Source organism: Oryctolagus cuniculus, chromosome 4 (assembly GCF_964237555.1).
Source record: "Oryctolagus cuniculus chromosome 4, mOryCun1.1, whole genome shotgun sequence".
NCBI lineage: Eukaryota > Metazoa > Chordata > Mammalia > Lagomorpha > Leporidae > Oryctolagus > Oryctolagus cuniculus.
This window is the reverse complement of record NC_091435.1, coordinates 53,203,582-53,223,522: the sequence shown is the minus strand read 5'-3', so window position 1 is coordinate 53,223,522 and position 19,941 is coordinate 53,203,582. Positions and strand designations below refer to the sequence as shown.

Here is a 19,941-nt window from a genome sequence, read left to right as displayed (position 1 = left end):
AACCTCTTAGTTCTGTCACTTGTCAACCACTTACGCTAAAATTAGCACCAAAAAAACCCACAAAACTTCCCAATCAAAAACCCTCAGGATCAAATGATCCCTATGTAAGAGAAGCATGATCCAGTGTAAAATTTTGCAACCTTTTTGATCATGAAAACTTACGGGGTTATAGTGTTCTAGACCATCTGCCTGCTTAACTGAGAAATGTTTAATTACTGTGAGCAGAGCAGTGCTTTCAGGTGACTCTAATACTGTAACATCTCCAACGCAGCAGGTTGTTTAAATGCTGCAAACATGATACTATCTAAAGTAAAGGTCCATATGTGGGTTTGATGGCACTTGGCAAAAACCATGAGGTTCTCCACAAGAGCTTGAGACCCACAAATTGGAACTGGATGTACTAAAATGATCTCTGGATTTGAGTCTCCTGTTGCTCCTCCTTGTTAGCTCTGTAACCCCTTGGAACCTGTTTGTTCAATGAAATGGAAAAGTGAGAAAATATGGGCTTTGCGACTTCAAAGATTTTATACCAAAGTATACGTATGAGTATGTAACTTAAATAAATCACTTCATATTACCTTATTCATCAAAGACATGGTGGCATTCCCATAGTAGTGCAAAGGACTCTTGAGGTCAGAAAAGTTGTATTTAAAACCAGCTAGGTGAACTTCATGACATATATGGAATGCCAGTGTGATGGCAATGATTCCCGTTGTTGGGTGTTTGGGTTTCTGAGGGAAAAAGAAAATTTCTTCAGAATCCCATTGAGCCACTTGTTTCCAAAACATATTTGACTTAATCTTTAAAAACACAGATTGCTGAACATTTATCAGTACAGAAGTAATTAAATTAATATTTTTGGGTCCTAGGACTCAAGCCCCAGACAGTACACATAAACATATGTACCCATACACACACACACAAACACAGCTGGAATGTTAGAAAATCTTTCAAGTAAAATCTTGCTGCAGTATTGACCTAGAGAACAACTACCAGATGAAGGGAGAAGGTGCTTCTGTTTTGTTTAAAACAAAAACATGATGAGTCGGGCTCTTCATGGGAGAAGCAAAGCCTAGGGGTTCTGAGTGCATGTGTGATATGTAAAGACAGCTTAGGGTGCTAATGGATCATTGTAAATGGCTTCAAATAGGGCTGGTGTTACAGCGTACCAGATAAAGCTCTTGCAATGCCACTAGCATCCTATATGGGCACAGGTTCAAGTCCCAACCGCTCCAGTTCTGATCTAGCTCCCTGCTAATGGCCTGAGAAAAGCAGAATATGGTCCAAGTATTTGGGTCCCTGCACTCACATGGGAGACCCAGAAGCAGCTCCTGGCTGCAGCCATTTGGGGAGTGAACCACCAGATATAAAAGATCTGTCTTCTCTCTCTGTAGCTCTTTCAAATAAGTAAATATTGTTTAAAGGCTTTAAATGATCATTTAAATCATTTAAGCCCTGAGAAAAGACTAAACTTTAATGGCAAACTGTAACAGCATCTGACTAGCAAATAAAGAATCCAAATGTATATATAGACATCACCATCCCAACTAGATTGTTTAAAAAGAAAAAATAAAGAAATTTAGCATCCCTTTCCTATATTTGCATATGAATAACCTAAAAGTGCAATAGATGTTTGGAGTCTTGGCATTCAAAAGTTAATTGTCACTGGATGGACTTCAAAGATGAAAATATATCTTTTGCACAATCATTCAAGGACACCTCTTTTCACTAAGTTTCTGACAGATCTCATGGAAATTATATATTAATTACTTACAACTAGGAGGAAAATTAAAAGCAGCACAATAAAATCAAATGAACTCCAGAAGCAAATCTTAAATCCTAACAGCCATCAGCAAAACCTTTTCTTATCCCATTTACTATGTGACCCCACCACAAACCTTGGCATCTGCTATTGAAGGAAGTTAGTGATTGGATTAAAAATTTTGAGTCAGGGCTGGCATTGGGTATAGTGATTAAGGTACTTCCAGGAATGCTGCATCCCCTGTCAGAGTGCCTGTTAAGTGCTTTCCAATTCTAGCTTCTTGCTAATGTGCACCCTGGGAGGTGGCAGGTGATGGCTCAAGTGCTTGACTCCCTGCCTCTCAAATGGGAGATTCCAAGCTCCTGGCCTAGTCTTGACTGCTGTAAGCATCTGGGAAGCAAGTTCACTAGTAAAGAAGATTCTTCTCTCTCTCTCTCTCTCTCGGACTGCTGCCTTCAGAATACAAATGTAAAACTTTCTTGAAAATGCTGTCACCTTCAAACTATTGCTCCATTTCTCTGATCCTGTTTCAGCAAAACTCCACTAAAGTCTGTGGTTTGCTCATGTCCCATATCCTCTGTGACCTCATTCAAGCAGCCTGTCTTCCTCTTTCTTGTCAGTCTCACCAATCTGATCCCCATGATTATAAAACAAGGGCTTACTATTTGTATTCAACTTCTAGACAGCACATGACATGGCTGACTGCTCTCTCTTGAGATGTAGCAGTGTCCTGATCTTTTGGGACACCATGTCCTACTAGCACTTTAATCTTAGCTTCAGCATGTCTGAGAGGGTCTGCCTGCACGTTTAGTGTCAAAGACGCAACATTACCCCAGTCAAAAAGCAAGGGATGCATCTGATCACAGCCACTTAGGGAAACAGGAACTGAAAAGTCACAAAACAAAATCGGAAGCTGTCGTTTACCCTCAAAATTACAAAGAAATGGGGTTTAAATTTCAGATGTGTATGCTTTTTTACCTGGATCTTCTATTTCCACAGAAATCACACTAGCACACAAAAATCCATATAAGCACATACATTGTGACACTACACAGAGGAAAAAAAGTTGAATATACCTAAATGTCTATAAATAGGAAAACAGTTAAACAGGGTAAAAAGTAGCAGAATACCTATGGTATAACTGTCTAAAAGGGTATAGGTATGTGTGAATGTGTAGGAATGTAAACAGTGGTAAATGGAAAATTACCTGGATTACATTAGCAAGAGGACAATTTCCTTTTTAAAAAAATTCCTTTAGAAGTTATTTGATTTTAAACACTTTAGAATGTCCTGATCACAATTTTTAGCATGCCAAAGAAAAGATGTGTGATGTATATGTATTTGGCTTTTCCCTATTACAAGAGCCTTTGTCTCTTCTGAGGTACCACTATAGTTACCCAAACTTAAATGAGAACATCCCTGCCACTGTGTGTCTGGATGTGTATGACATGCTGAAGTCTCAAGAACTCTCAGTACTGCTGTCACCTTCATTTCTTAAAAACAGTGCCACTATGCCCTCTGACCACAGAAATATTTTTGGACTAGCACGTGGCCCTTCACCTTTCTTCTGGCTTTCCTGTGATATTTTTGTCACAGTGTTCAAGCAGGGTTTTTTTTTTTTTTTTTTTTTTTTGTCAGCCTGAAAAGCCATGCACTTGTCTTGGCACCAGTTCTGCTGCTCTGAGCACAAGCTGCCTGTCAACGCACACAGGCAAATTCTCCTTGGAGCACAACATTGAAGGCAATGTTGTAAGACAACCCAGGAGGGCCCTGCAAAGGCAGGAAAAACCCTCTGCTCAAGGTTCTTTTCCTTAGAACATAAAGGCCACAGATACCTACTTTTACCAACCTGGACGTGGTCCTCAGAAACCACTTCATGGGGTGTGGGTCTCATACAGTTTCTCACACCCGAGGACCCCCTCACCTACCTTAGCCAAATCTTTACATTGAAACCACACAAATATAAATACATACCTGATTTTTGGGAAACACTTTTGGAAAATGAAGCAGTTCATATGCTGCTGTTCTGATAATGAAAGGATCTAATACTCTGATTTGGTAAGGTTTATAAATCAAGTTTAAGGCTGGCTCCTTCCAAAAACCATTAGTGTCCTGAAATAATACAGAAAACACAACTTGTGGATGCTTTTTTTTTTTAAGGAAGAAAGCACTGAAGTTAATTTAAAGGCAGATCAGTTTTTCAAACTTACTATTTTGCCACCCGTCACCAATTCCAAAAGCCACTTTAAGTCAAGTGGCTTAAAAACAGTGAGAATTGCTGTAGTATTAGGATCATTGTGATTGGGATCTGAAAAAACAGATTCTGGATAAAAAAGTCGGAAAGTTGTTCTTCTCCCAACTTCCTCTTCGTGTCCTAAAACAGGACCATTATTCATTCTGTGGGTAATAAAACACAAAATATACCAAGTGACGTATGAGCATTTTTCATCACCGTTCTCAGAGGTTTCAGAGATGGTCAAGAATCAGCCATTTATCCAAAGCCACAAGGCAACTGATAGATCTCTTGTACATGATGGCCAAGGAAATACTTCCCTTTCATGAAAGAGCTAGTTGATCAAAGACAGAAATATTTGTTTGTATTTGAAAATTCATTGTGTAAACTGATAATTCCATCTTACCTCTAGGAACACTGAAGGCTAGAAAAAGAAATGTGAATACAAAGTACAAAAATCAAAAGGGATCTTGGAGGACAACCATACAGATATCCTTGGATTTACAGAGAACAGCCCTGAAGTCCAGGGAGACAAAGTTATTTGTCCAAGATCACACAGAGGTATATCTAAGTGACTGACAGACAAGAATCATCATCATGAAGTTGATAGCCCTTCAAAACTGTTGTTCTCTGAAATACAGTAACCACATAACATCGCTTGTGTTAAGTATTCAAGAACAACCCAATGCATGTCTATTGCTAGAGTGAACTGAAGAGCCACAAAGGATCTCCTGTTGGCAGGGTAGACACAAACTATTTATGCTTATGTTATGAAGACGTGCTATAAAAAAAAAAAAAAAAAAGGAATGCTTTGTTTCCAAAACAATGTGCCCCCAGGAGGATAAATACTGTTTTACACTTTGCCACTGACTCTATAAGGCAGTCTTTAACATCAATTGAAATGACAATGTTGTACACCCATGGTGCTTTTCCACAGGGTTTGCTGTGTTTTTAAGCAATCAGTTTAGATCATTATGAGTAGAGAAATTTGTGAGTGCTTCAAGATCGTTTGGTAGATAAATTGTCACAGCTTCCTCAAAATGGATAATATACAAAATAGGGTGACCTCACTTTACTTGCAGAAGTCCTAGGCACTTTGTAATCAGGCACAACCACTGAACACTTCCAGGTCATCTTAAGTGGCTTTGTCCTAGCAAGGTCACTTTCCCACAAAAGGCTGCACAGTCACTCTTCACACACACACTGACTCCAGAAGATGACCTGACCTTAACCTTTGATTGAGAAAGCAGAGATGGCAATGTCCTTATTTCCCCACACTCAGTCTCCGGGACTCTTGGCAGCTGTAAACATAATCTGGATTCTTTTCCATTTTAAAAGATGACCCTCACATCCGCTGTATACCCCACCACCTCTCTATCACACCAACCTCTTTCTGTGTTCTGCATTTGCCAATCTGCTCTGGCATCTCCCATCTTTACAAAACAAAACAAAACAGCCTCCCATGTTTCCATAACCACCGGCCAGCTAGCACCTCATTTCTCAACTCCTTCAGAGCAAAATTTCTCAAAGGAGTTTCCTGGTTTCTCTATTCTTCATCTGTCATTCTTCAGCTCATCCCGATTAGCTTCTTGCCACATTATGCCTCTAAGTCTGTTTTGTCCTGAGTGTCACAGTGAGCTTCAGGTTACCAACTAGATTATCATCTCTCCCCTTATGTTGCATGACCTGTCACCAGCACTGGGACCTGCCTGATCCCTCCCCTCTGGCCTGAAACACTTGGTTCTCTTGGCTTCCATGATCACCTTCTCCTGATCGTCCCACTTCACTGGTGAATCCTCTCTCCATCTCTGTTGCTTACTCTTTGCCTTTGCTCAATCTCTAGGTGTTGAGAGCCCCCAGGCTCTGTCGTGGGCCTTCCAGGGTCTCTGAAGTCTTCCCTGGGAACCATCACCCCATCCATGGTGTAAATACAGCCCACAGGCTGCTCACCAGAGAGACTTTAGGCTGTCTGTCTAACTTCCTACATGACTTACTCACCGTAACTCTAATAAGCATCTCAAATCTAACATATTCACAGAGAAATCCTGTTTTTTCTCTAAATCTTCTCCTACCCCTGCCTTCTCCAACTCAATAAATGATAGCCACTTTCCAGCCAGTCTCTTAAGCTGAAAACAGTAGGAGCCATCCTTGGTTACTTTATCCTCACTATCCCTCACATCTAATAAGACAGCAAATCCTGATAATGCTACTTGTAAAATCTTCAGTCTGTGCACTTCTTTCTCTTCCATGACAGTCCCTTCTCAACCCACCACCATCTCCTACCCAAATACAACAACCTAACTGGCCTCCTTCCTTCTAGCCTTGTCCCTCACATTCCACGGTCCATGTTACAACCAGACTATCTTAAATATATAACCAGGTTGCACTGCTCTCTTAAGAACTTTCAACAGCTTCCTACTGTACCTAAAATCCAAGCTCTGATTCTAGTTCACTGAATCTAGGTGATAGATCAGGATAGGCTGCTCCTTGCTCACTTTTCCAGCTTTTGAATGCACCACTACTCCCACCTCATCCTCTTGCCCTCCAACCTCACTGGATTTTTGCTACTCAAACTCATACCATATCCTCCTGAAGCCCTGCTGTGAGCATTCTCTCTAAACTGCTCTTCCTTAATCTTTATGTGGCTGATACCATATGGTCATTTAGGTTCAGGCGAGATGTCTTCTCCACAAAGCAATCATCCATTCCAAAGTATCCACTCAAACAGTCTATCATGTTTTTTAATTTCCCACGTGGTGTTTACCCTTATATATTTAAAGACTGTTTTCTTCCCTTTGTTAGAATGTAGGCTTCACAGGGGAAGTGTGCTGGGCATAGCAAAGGGACCTGATGAATATTTGCTGAATCAATGATCTGAAATCTGGATCTAATTCTAGCCAGCAATTGAAAGAAAAAGTTTTCATAATTAAGCACATAATAAATTCAAGCAACTCCCTTTCTTTTTATAACACAGCTGTACTAAGGCAGGAAAGCATATTCTTTTGAAACAATTCTAGCTTAGCAAATAGGAAATACATTTACCTTATTATTACATCATAGGAGTCGATTTTTTCTCCTAATGTCTTATTCTTCAAAACTCCTCCATTTCCAACCACCACACACTTTTTACATGGCACGCTGTGGGGCAAATAGACAAGTGAGAGACTGAGCAATCTTTTGCCAGATGGGATGGTTCCAAAAACTTGTTCCTCCTTTCAAGAACCCAGTGCCAAATTTCACTTGTTGCATAAGTAGAGAAAGAACCAAAGAATTGTGACAGAGGTCTAGATATGTATTAGATAAGAAATTCAATAAATAGCATACTACGGTAAGTTAATAATTGCTGTAAATAATATATTCTTATCAGCACATATACATTTGATTCACATAACTATACCCTGAAATAAGTATCCTCATTATACAAACGAAGAAAGCAGCTTAGAAACCTATTACATATCATTTCAAAGTCACACTCCAGAGAGATTAAACGAGCACTTGGATCTGGACTATACAAACAACCCTCCAACTCTCTATGTTGATATTAAAAAAGTATGTTTTCATATGTGGGTACTATTAAAAAGTTCTTAGAAAATGAAATTTGCAGTTTATTCTCATGTAAAATATTTTTTAAATCCATGTACAAGAAATCTTCAAAAAGTTCACAACAAATGTGTCTAATAAAAAACTGAGTGGATTTCAAAATTTTTTGCACCAAAATAAATCTTTTAAGTCTATTTTCTACACACTTTCCTGAAACTCCCTCATATATTTTTTAACAGTGCTACCCTTTACTTGAAGATTGTACCTCTGGCTCTCTCTTTTACATTTTAAGCGTGGAGATGGACAATTTGCAATCTGATGGCCACGTGTAGCTTTCTGTATTCTGTCCATGCTCACTTGAATTCCCTAAACATGGACTGGTTGTTGGCAGTTAACCAGTACAAACAAAAACTTCACTGTATGTTCCTGAATCAGAACCACAAGATAGGCCACAAAGGGGGACCTCCTGTTGCCAGCTGGGATCTGCCTAGAACCATAGATCATATACCATTTGCTCTCAGTAAACATGGCCTTGGCCCTTCTGTCTCCCAGCTCTTACAACTGCAAGAACAGGCCAGAGAAATGACAAAAATAGGTCCTGTCCCTCTCTTCCAGGAAACAAAACTGCAGAAGGGAAGGCTGTTGAGGTTGCCATTGTAGGGCATGAAAAGTCTGAAGAAAAACAGTGTTCCTCAAGAACCATGAAATTAGCAGACCTCAAAGCTTTTAGGAAATGAACAAGTAGCAAAATTATATAAATGCTATAAAATCCTAAATCCTAGAGGTTCAGGAACTATTTAGAAGAGCCAACCATTGGCCTTTTCAGATTAATAAAAGAGAATATACACATTTTTGCACTGTAAGTTTACTTCTTTAATGGAGAATTTGTATAGCTCATCTAAATTTCAACATAAAACACTTTTGGGGGCTGCTTCCTGCAGCACCGTCATCCTGTATGGGCTCTGGTTCAAGTCCCAGCTGTTCAACTTTGGATCCAACTCCCTGCTAATGTTCCTGAGAAAGAACCAGAAGATGGCCCAAATCCCTGGGCCTCTGCTACCCACGTGGGAGACCTGGAAGAATCTTCTGGCTCCTGATTTCAGCCTGGCTCAGCCCCAGTTGGTGTGGCCATTTGTGGAGTGAACTAGTGGATGGAAGATTTCTGTCTCTCCTCTTTTTCAAATAAGTAAGTCTTTAAAGCAAAACACACACAAGTTTCTACTCATTTTAATTGAGCTCTCTTAGCTCTCAAATATTAGAGTCCTGTCTAAGTTGGTTTCTACTTCATCAGACAACAACAAGTACGATGAGATTCACGGGAGGCAGGGGTCGGGGAGTAGAGGGTGGAAAGGCATTGGAGGATGTGCTGGAAACCTCCCATCATGGACTTATTCCAGGTCACAATATGTTCCAGAGGTGTTTATTTTTGAAATCTGTTTTTAACTAAGAAAACAATATATCTCTCTGGACACTTCCATAAACAAGTTTGACTTCAATCCCAATTTCAGGAAGTCAACTTTATTCAAATTCCTTTTTGCTGGGGCCACGTTGAGATGGGAGCATTGTTGGATATTCAGAACCCTTCTTCTCAGGGTCTGGTGGCCATGATCCTCACCAGACACATCCCAGGAAGGCTCTCCAGCAGGGGACAATGCATTCCCACACCCACAGCTTGCAAGGCCTTTCCATAAACTTGCGGTCAGTGTCATGCACACCAGAGGCTGAACCTCCTGAAGCTGGCTCCATCTTTCTGCAGAGAATGCTAGACAATGGAGGGGTGGCTAAGAACAGATAGGATTGAAATAACAACAGTTTGTACTAGATAACCTGCATGGAGTGAGGCATGAATATCTGTAATAATGGTAACTAGCCTAACTGTCTCAACTCCAACGGAGGCTGGCCTAGTCCCCTGTGGAGGGGATGAGCTCCCTTGCCCTGAGCTCAGGTGCACCTGGGGCTCAAGCATCCATGCCAGCCTGGAGTCGCCCATCTGACACCAGGCTACGTGGCTCCAACTATACCAGGCATGTAGAGGCAAAGGCCAGATGTGCAAGCCACCAGCACATTTGCAGGGTTCTCCTGGAAACTCAACAAAGGACTGCTGCCCCACAAGGAGAACATTGAGCACATGATGAGGATCATATATAATTCTAGAAGCCCTTTTGAGAGTGTGCCCAGGACTACTCTCTGCCAATCTTATCTACCACTAGTAGCCATAGTTCCATCATGGCTCTTGAAAAATACAAATAGTACAGATAAACTCTCTGAACCACATCCCTCACAAGTCATGGCTTCCTCTGTGTCTCCCCAGCAGGTACCCACATGCTACGAAAAGTCTCATTTATTCTTCCTTGATTTCATCCAGTTGGTCTGGGCTTCTGTATGCCCCTGCCTCCTTTGGTGTACAACAGTGACTTCTGGTGTCCTTTGGGTGACTGTTTAACTTCACCACATTTAATTAATATAACTTTGATGCACAAATAGCTGCAATGAATTGTGAGTCCCCAGAAACAAAAACAGCAGTATCACTTATATCTCTGTATCCTTCCAGTTACATCTTCCCGATTCATTGGCATTTTAGAAACCTGCTTGGTTGTGACACTGAGTGTGTGGAGGTCATTTTCTTACTTTGTGTCTGCAGAAGCAGGTACCTGTAACTCCTCCCCCAACCTTGGAAACTGGGAAGGCTATGCACATGATCCAAAAAACTGTTCACCCAGAAAACAAAATAATTCCAGAGTGCCTGAACCTGTTAATGGAAAATCTGCAAAGCTACTAAAACAGTAGTGGTGAGAGATTCTACTTCCCCCAGGTGAAAGACATGTATGCCACAAAGTTAGAGCCAGAGGAGACCCTGCTGTGTGCACAGGGAAATGTCAACACAATCAGTACAGAGAGAGTCAACTTCAGTTGCTCCTTTCAGAGGATCTTCTTTTCTGAATGCTTTTTGGCATTCACTTACCCCCTCTTCAGTGTAACAGTCCATGGCAGACCCTACTGGTCATAATCCCACACCATCACACTGTGTGCCTTGCTAGCCCTGCCCTGCTAAGCCTGCACTGGTGAGCTCCTTTCTGCTGCCAATTGTGGGTTTCAAGATAGCCATGTGCCTATGGGAAGTAAGAAATTACAGCAGTCTGCTTCATGCTTTTGGAAAGACTTTTGCCCCTGGTAGAAGAATGGTTGAGCAGAACATTCTCTTTTCAGCCACTCCTTCCTTTTTACCTAGACACGGATGTGACACAGCCATCTTGCAACTCTGAGGAGAAGAGTGTCACAGAAGAGCGATGCTGGAGCCTTGCCATCACGGAGCCACTAAGGGAATCCCACCACCAGAAGCACTTCCAGCAGATGTTCAGGTTGTACAAAGTCCAACCTCAGGGAACACCATTCAGACAACTAAGTGGGCAACTGGCACTCCATGGAGTTGTGATCTGCAGTGTGCGAAGCTCTGAGCAGGATGCCTGGCCTTCTGGAACTGTATTGCTATGCAATATGGAAGATAATAAATGTTCTTTTTGTTTAAATCACTCTTAGGAAACTATCACTTGCAGCCAGAAGACTTAAAACCCAATATAAGAGACCTAGGGGTGGAGAACTGGCTTCTAGTTCTGGCTTAGCACCTCTGGGACCTTGGCCTAGTGACCCGACTGCTCCGTTTTCCTTTTTGTGAAGTCAGAGAATCATTGAAGCCTTGACTGTTGTTCTCTTCTGTGACCCTTTCCTCTGGCCTGTATCCCACGGTATCTGTCTCTTTACCAGACACCTGACCCCACAGATGTAGGCAACAGGCTACGGCCACACCTGCACCTTCACTACATGTGACTCACTGTTGATCAGAGTTTCCCTTCAGCCTCCAGTTCTCCCTGGCTGAAAGGTTGCAGTGTAGAGAAACTGTACAGAACAGAAGGATGTCTAGAGTATGGACACAGGCATTGATATGCCTAACAGAATTGAGACTCCTTTCAATACCTACACTGCTAATGTATATTTCTTTTTCCTTTTTCTTTTTTTGTTTTTACATTTTCTAAGGGTATGTTCCTGCCCTGGCTGTTAGCCAATCTAACCCAGCTGTATTGGTGCTGACATAATGAATTCTGCTTGAGTGACCAACCGGATAGCTTCTACAAATCCCCATCCATGCAGCAGCCAACTGACTTGTCACAGGTGCATCTGTTATGTGTAGTTATTGAATAACCACCTATTTTCCAGAAATAACGCATTTGCCACCCAATCTGGTCTGTTTTCAGAAGGCAGCAGTAGGGTTGGGAGTAGGAAGCTGGTTTGTGCATTTCAAGTAGGGGCAAAGATTCTGTGCTTCAGGGCTTCTGCTGCTTCTGGCTTGCAGAGGATGAGCGCCCACTGATGAGAAAACAACAATCCCAGGGACGAGGATACTATGTATTACCATATTTTTTTGCTGAATTCCCTTAAACAAATCCTTAATCTATAGCGAAGTTGGTTGAACACAGTAGCGCTATGTTAATGTGTTTTGGAGAATAAAGTGAGAAACAGGAGGTCTTGAGAAATCAACACCAGCAGCATAAAGCAAAGATGCCCCGAGCTGTATGTAATAGGGCAGATTTATATAATTGACTTCGGAATCCTGAAGGTGACCAGGCACAGAAATAGATGGGACCAGGAAAATAATGGCATTTACTAGTAAGGATGGCTATATGTTTCAATAATGTTTCCTTTATCCCTTACAATAGGACTCACTGTTTTTAATGCTGGGCACAGAATCATCTGCAATAAAGGCTACATTTTCTAGTCCACCTCTCAGCTCAGTGGGGCCTTGTGATTGACACCTACCCAATACTATGTAATCAGCGGTTGCCAGTAAATGTTTACCAATCAGTTCTTTAGGGTAAGAAGGGGGAAAGCCCTGGTATGTAGCATTTGTCAATTCCCTTGGAAGTATTCTATGCGATTTCTGAAAGATGTACTTAAGGAAGAAGTAAGTTTTAAACGGTGGGGACATGCTTTGCCCTTTCCTTATCACCACTGGCAGGAACAAAGAAGTGATAGATGGAACGCCAACAATTTCATTGGACCCTATGGAGGAAGCAGTATATATTAAGGATTGGCAGAGGGGCCAGTGCCGTGGCTCACTTGGTTAATCCTCCGCCTGTGGCACCGGCATCCCATATGGGCACCGGGTTCTAGTCTGGATTGCTGCTCTTCCAGTCCAGCTCTCTGCTGTGGCCCGGGAAGGCAGTGGAGGATGGCCCAGGTGTTTGGGCCCCTGCACCTGCATGGGAGACCAGGCAGAAGCACCTGGCTCCTGGCTTCAGATCGGCACAGTGCCAGCTGTAGTGGACAACCAACAAAAGGAAGACCTTTCTCTCTGTCTCTCTCTTTCTCTGTCTTTAACTGTCAAAAAAAAAAAAAAAAAAAGGATTGGCAGAGACACAACAGGGAAGAAGCATTGGCCCAGATCGATCTCTGGATTGTTAACCTGCAAACATCATAGACCTGAAGGATGGGAGAAAAAGAAAAATATCTTACAGACATAACTGTCATAGTGGCATCTGTCCCAAGAGAGGGCCTCATGCATACTGGACAAGATATCTGAACAAAATGATCACATTTATCTGGTGGAACCTTCAAGGATTTGGGTGCATAACAAAAAGAAGTATGAGCCATTCTGAAAGGAACAAAAAGGATAGAGAAAGAATAAAATTTAGGGAAAAGATCTGTCCTTAGTGGCTGTCTGCAAAAAAAGTCGTGTCTTCCAGAGCACAGGGAAAGAAACAGCCAGCAGCTACATAAACATCAGTAGAGAGTGCAGAACAAGAGTGAAGGGGACTGAACGGGCAGATCTCAGCTGTCTCCACCTCAGCCCCTTGTCTTTGACCTGCAGATGTGTGACCAAGAGCAAACCAGCCCAAGCCAGCAGGCTTCCCCCTGCTCCCAGCTCCACAGGCCGAGGGTTCAGGGAGAGGTCTCTTAGCCATATCTCTGCTGTCCTCAGACATCTTTCTTCCAGAGCATCTTTCCCAGGCCAGGAAGAGAAATGGGAGCCTTGTTGGTCACTTAGGGGACAAACTGAGTTGACTAGGTGGCAATATTTAGGCAGATTAGTGTATTTTTCCTCTCTACCATTTGCTGGAAATGAATTGCTCAGGTAACTAAAAATAAATTTTTAAAAATTGCATTGTACTTTGTCAAACACAAAATGGCTTATGGCTTATTTAAAATATAGGTAAAATTTGGTATTATAAGTGAATCCTTCCCAAAAATTACCATATCCTTATCTATTTTCAAAATAGTCTTTCTGAAATCTCTGGAGAACAAGTATGTACAAGTCAAACAAACAATTCAACAAAGCTGACAAAGCAACACTGCTCCTCAGTGGAGACCCTACAGGGATATTTGCCTTTCACTATGTAAAAGCCTCTGACCACACATTTACTCCCACTTATGTCTCTTGGCAACTTCAGACAAAGCACTGTTGTGCAGTCAATACGACCCTGCCCACCAACCGCACTCCACTCCCTCCCAATACAGGTAAAGCTAAGAAATGGGCATAGGCTAATAGTGGATAATGGGGAGGGGCACACTCTCCGTGACCAAAGGGGAAAAGAGGGAGGAAGGCAACAAGACCAAGTTGGCAAGAAGACAGGAAATAGCCTGGCCAAGGCACATAGGAATGGATCAGCACCTGCGGGCGAAGCGGCTGTGGAAGCACTCAAAGCACTGTCTCGTTCTAAGAAGCCAAGCAAGGACGAAACTTCTAGTCAGATACGCTCAAGCATCCTGACAGGATCTCACATGTACAGGGCCACGATCTACAGATGTTTGAGACACTTGCTGCAAGCATACAAGGAACGGTCATCACCATTCCTAACTCCAGGCGCTGGAGTTAGAACATTGTAGGTGCATGTCCAAGCTCTGGCATTTACCAGCTGTAAAAAACTATATCCATTTATCTAGCCTCAGTTTCCCCACTTAAAAATGAGAGAGAATTCACGTGAAGTACATGTTTAAGGTCTGTACAAAATAACATTCTACAAATGAGAGCCACATAAAAGTTCAGATCAGAAAAAAGACATGGTTGCTGTTGATAAAGTCAAATTTGATCAGGTGTTTCAAATGATAAATTTTACAAGTGGAGATGAATGAAGGCATATTACATAATCCCCACTTTAACAGTCCAAATCCACGACAGAGAAAATTGAGGTAAACTGGAACTAAACCCAATACCGTTCCTCCTGTTCTGTTCAGAAACTCCATTTCCACTTCCTCATCTCTGCCTCCTACTCCACCTTCTGCACCCATCAAACAGCACCTCTATTCTCTTGGGCAAGAGGGGAAATTCTGCCATGTTCCTTTGTAACAGAGGTCTGACATTGATAATGTGCTCATATTATCAGCCTGGCCCACTAGTCACGTTCTAAAGAATAGATGAACACTTGGTAATAAATCTACCTCTGTAACATGAGTCTACCTACCAAGAAGCTAATCCTTGGCAATTCAATTTCTATGGGATTCACTTGACAAGAAAATTTTCTACAAACTAAATTACCTTTGTAATCAGAAAATATATTTATGAGCAAGCTGCTACCTTCAAATATAACTCTTTATCGAAAGAAAGAGAGATGCTGACAAAATAAAGTTGAACCTTCCAGACAAGTGAGTCAGAAGAGTCTCCATAAATACTTTGGAGAATGTATGGGAAGGTATGGAAACAGCCAGGAAGGGAGGCTGCGAACTGATCCACAGCAGGTGTTAATTCTTAAGCAGCAACAACTTAGAAAAGATGACGATGGATTAATAGTTTCCTGACTAGGGACTGCTCATCATTAAGATTCTCTACAAACTTTTGAGCCAACCAGTTATACAGATGTTAAGTTAATTTTGTGGTTTATTTTAAGTGTTACAGAAAGAACTACTCAATATTTTAGTATGCACAATGCACAATACTATAGGACTTTCCTGAGTAAATACATTTTACATCCCTTGGGGTACAAATTTGGAACCACCTTACCTAAAGCTACAAGTCAGACAGAAGCAAGGAAGTAAACTCACTTGTCAAACTCATCAAAGAGATCACAACTCTGCAGTTTTGAAAGAGCAAGTCGAAAATATTCCGCTAGAAAACAAATGGAGTATTATGAATAAAAGGACAAACACGGCTTTTTAGGTACATAGTAAGCCATACTGCTTCCTCCCCACCAAATCCGTTTCCAAATGGTATAGCCACATATGATTTATTCTGTGAAATGCTAACGTTATGACTGCAATGAGTCATCATTACCCATTTATGGCACATTCAAAATGCTTCATGTTCTAAAGACACTTTCCAAACCCCCCACCCAAATTAGAAGCTTAATCTAAAAACAGTCATTCCAAAACATCAAGAAATCAGTATTATGAGATAATTCTTAAACTGATGTTAGCACAGAAACATTAAGTTCAAACCAAGTAAATTATCAAATTATTGGCAAAATATTTTTAAAATATGAAAACAAACAGGCAACACCCCAAGATCAGCTGAACAAACACAATGTAATTCACTGAACTATAAACTTATCATGTCTTCAGCTCTTAAGGTCTCTCAAAAATCTAGGACTTATGAGCTAGCATTGTGGCATAGCCAGTTAAACCACAGCCTACAATGCTGGTAACCCATATGGACAGACAGTTCATGACCCAGCTGCTCCACTTCTGGTCCAGCTACTTGCTAATGCACCTGGGAAAATAGTGGAAATGTTTGGGTCACTGCCACCTACATGGGAGACGTGAGTGAAGGTCCTGGCTTTGGCCTGGCACAGAACTGGTTGTTGGGGCTATTGGGGAATGAAACAGTAGATGAAAGATTTTCTCTCTCCTCTCCCCCACCCCCCCGTCTTTCAAATAAATAAATAAATAAATCTTGTAAAAAATTTTTGGACTTAAAGCTATATAAATAGGCCAATCAATTCTAAGTTAGCAGAAGGAAGAGTATTTGTCATTAGAAGACAAAAATAACATACACATTGATTAAATTAAACTATTAAGCAAGGAGCTGGCACTGCGGCTCACTAGGCTAATCCTCCACCTGTGGCGCTGGCACCCCAGGTTCTAGTCCCGGTTAGGGCACCGGTTCTGTCCCGGTTGCTCGGTTGCTCCTCTTCCAGTCCAGCTCTCTGCTGTGGCCTGGGAAGGCAGTGAAGGATGGCCCAAGTGCTTGGGCCCTGCACCCACATGGGAGACCAGAAGCACCTGGCCCCTGGCTTCGGATCGGCGCAGCGCGCCGGCTGTAACAACCATTTGTGGGGTGAACCAACAGAAGGAAGACCTTTCTCTCTGTCTCTCTCTCTCTCTCTCATAGTCTAACTCTGCCTGTCCAAAAAAAAAAAAAAAAAAAAATTAAGCAAGGCGTGGAGACTTGCTGATAAAATAAACAAAATAGGGGCCGGTGCTGTGGCATAGTGGGTAAAGCCACTGCCTGCAATGCCAGCCTTCCATATGGGTACCAGTTTGAGTCCTGGCTTCTCCAGTTCCAATCCAGCTCTGTGCTATGGCCTGGGAAAGCAATGGAAGATGGCCCAAGTCCCTGGGTCCCTGCACCAGCATGGGAGACCCGGAAGAAGCTCCTGGTTCTGGCTATTGCGCCCATTTGGGGAGTGAATCAGCAGATGGAAGACCTCTCTCTCTCTGTCTCTCTAGCTCTCTCTCTAGCTCGTTCACTCTCTCTCTCTCTGCCTCTCTGTTGCTCTGCCTTTCAAATAAATAAATAAATCTTTCAAAAAATAAAAAGAAATACATAAAATAAAACTGACAGGTAAAGCAGTGAAATGGGGGAAATTGAGAGTAGGGGTGACAACTAACCCTCAGGGCTATCATGTTAATTCTAACAGACAATAAAGTAAGGCATCAGAATTCATTAATCACACAGTGACAGAATTAAAAAACAGTTTCTCATAACATAAAAAAAAACACTTTCTTTATTGTTTCTAGTCTACACTGCATTCAAAGGAGTGGAGATTTCTATTTAAAAATGTAACTCCCTTCATCCCATCCCAAAATCATACCACCTAGGAATCATTGGGAAGCCGAAGGATTCAAAGGCCTTAAGTTTACACAAAGCAGTGAGTCTCATCAAACACCACTCAACTTTAACAAGGCAGGGTAAGAATAACACCACTGACCTGTTGTTCTTATCCCATAGGGCAAATCAAACTTATCACTACCATACAAGGAAGCAATCTTTTTAAAATCAGCTGCACACAGAAAAGGGTGAAACTGACGAAACCTGGAAGGAAAGGATAAAGAAAAATCTTGTCAAATGCTTTAAAATTGCAGCCGAAACTAACTGAAGTATGTAAGTCACGTTGTTTGACTGTAGGTAAATGCAGAATTCAAATTTTTTAGAACTAATTTTAAACTGTATTTAAGATTCCATGGAATAGGATGTGCAATGGAACTACACAAGAACAGAAACACTCTCCAAGCACTGGAATCTAAACATTACACCTTAGGGAATGAAAACAAAATGTAAAAGCAAACCAATCAGAGCCTTATACACAAAGAAAAGAAGTAATAAAAGTACTGATACCAAGCCATCCCTAAATTTAAAAGTATCATTTGTATATGCCTGTATCAGCTGTGAAAACAAAAATGGGTCCAAAGTTAGATTTGGCTAGAACCCAACTTTTCCTACTTTTGTTAAATTACGATTTACCCAAGAACAAGAATTATGGCATTTGTCTTTTTTCTGTGTGCTTTTCCCTTCGCACAAGGGACAAAGTTTGATGAAGGCAGGACTATCCGTGGTCTTTTCTCATTGTTAGAGCCTGGCACAGACCAGGCAGGCAACACAAGGTTATTAAGTGATTAAATGAATCTCAACTCCAAATCAATTGTCTGAGGAACTGTTAGGGTTTGAATGTGTCCTCCACGAGTTCTGTATTGGCAACATGGTTCCCAATGCAACCATGTAAGAGGTTGTGGGACCTTTCAGAGGCAGAGCCTAGTAGTAGGTCACTGGGGACATTGCCCTGGGAAGTAATTAACATTGTTCATGTGGGATTCCAGTTAGTTGCTGCCAGAGTTATTAGAAAAGAGCAAGACTAGCCTCCTCCACTCTATGGCTTTCCATGTCACCAGGTGCTCTCCCTTTTACACACATTAACACCATATTCCCACCTGGCATGACCTGGCACAGCAAGGCCAGGCAGGTGGTCCTCGCCAGAGCCTGCACTATGTGTTTTCAATTTTCAGCCTCCAGCACTGAGCTAAAAAAAATCTCTTTTCTTTGTAAAGTGTCCAGCCTCAGGTGGTTTGTTAAAGCAATGGAAAGCAAACTCCTATACGGACCATTATGAAACAGGAGGAAAAAAATAAGGTTTAAGTTTTATTTGGGAAAAGGAAAGTGTCCTAAAATTCACACTAAAAAGCTGTTTTCACCACCGGAAGGACTGCACACTGCCTACACACCACAGGACAAATCTAGCTAATCCTTACCGCAGCCCCACATCTGGTACCATCTCTTCTGTCATGGCAGGTTTTTGCTTTCCTAGTCTAAAACCTGCAGGTGGAGACCAGAGTGATGCTGACGTTTCAGAAGGCTGTAAGACTGACCAACTAGAAATAAAAAGCAGGTCAGCCAGCGTAAAGTAGCTGCAATTTTATCCTAGCTTTGCCACTCAGGAGCCACTGGACTTGGGCAAGTCACAGAAGCTTATTGTCCTCAAAGTGGAAAGAAGAGCTCACTCTGGGAGCCAGCACTGTGGCATAGCAGGCTAAACCCCTGCCTGCAGTGCCAGCATCCCATATGTGTGCTGGTTCTAATCCTGGCTATTCCTCCTCTGATCCAGCTCTCTGCTACGGCCTGGGAAAGCAATGGAATCTGGCCCAAGTGCTTGGGCCCCTGCATCCATGTGGGAGACCTAGAGGAACTCCTGGCTCCTGGCTTCAGATCAGCCCAGCTCCAGCCCTAGCCGTTGAGGCCACTTGGAGAGTGAACCAGCAGATGGAAGACCTTTCTCTCTGTCTCTCTCTGTGTGTCACTCCACCTATCAAATAAAGTCTTAAAAAGAAGAGAGAGATATCACTCTGCAGTCAGGCCAAGGAAACCAGGAGAGAGACCAGATCTCCCTGCCGGAGATATGGAGCACATCCCAAATTCAGTTGTGATAATGAATGCAGGAGCCTCAAGGGTCCAGCCAACCTACAAAAGTTCTTTCTATAGCAATGTTGATACTCGAGTTCAGGATCTGCTTTGGGAAGAGGAAGCATCAGGTCACCTTCCTGAGGGTTGGGAGGCTCAACAGCCTCTCTGTCTTACTTGGAAAACTGAACCCTAGATAACTGCATCAATGACGACTTTCTTCTGAGTCGCTGAAAGTGTTAATGATAGTAACTAATTACTACTGTCTATTCCCAGTCAGGACCTTGTTCTAGGTGACCCACATTTTAT

At 42.1% G+C, this 19,941-nt stretch overlaps 1 protein-coding gene across 22 annotated transcripts in view; it reads right to left on the bottom strand.

Moving 5' to 3' along the window:
• ST3GAL6 (ST3 beta-galactoside alpha-2,3-sialyltransferase 6) overlaps nt 1-19,941 on the bottom strand; it is a 69,417-nt gene that overhangs the window by 4,569 nt on the left and 44,907 nt on the right. For 12 of the 22 annotated variants that reach the window (XM_070071954.1, XM_070071958.1, XM_070071956.1 and 9 more), the window contains 6 exons: nt 17,672-17,775; nt 15,567-15,630; nt 7,038-7,133; nt 3,973-4,159; nt 3,737-3,874; nt 579-731 (listed from right to left, as the gene is read on the bottom strand). In XM_070071954.1, the coding sequence (XP_069928055.1) occupies nt 579-731; nt 3,737-3,874; nt 3,973-4,159; nt 7,038-7,133; nt 15,567-15,630; nt 17,672-17,775 (742 nt within the window). Of the gene's footprint in view, nt 1-578; nt 732-3,736; nt 3,875-3,972; nt 4,160-7,037; nt 7,134-15,525; nt 15,631-17,671; nt 17,776-19,941 lie in introns of all 22 variants that reach the window. The other 10 variants (XM_070071964.1, XM_070071963.1, XM_051859403.2 and 7 more) reach the window with 3 other exon arrangements.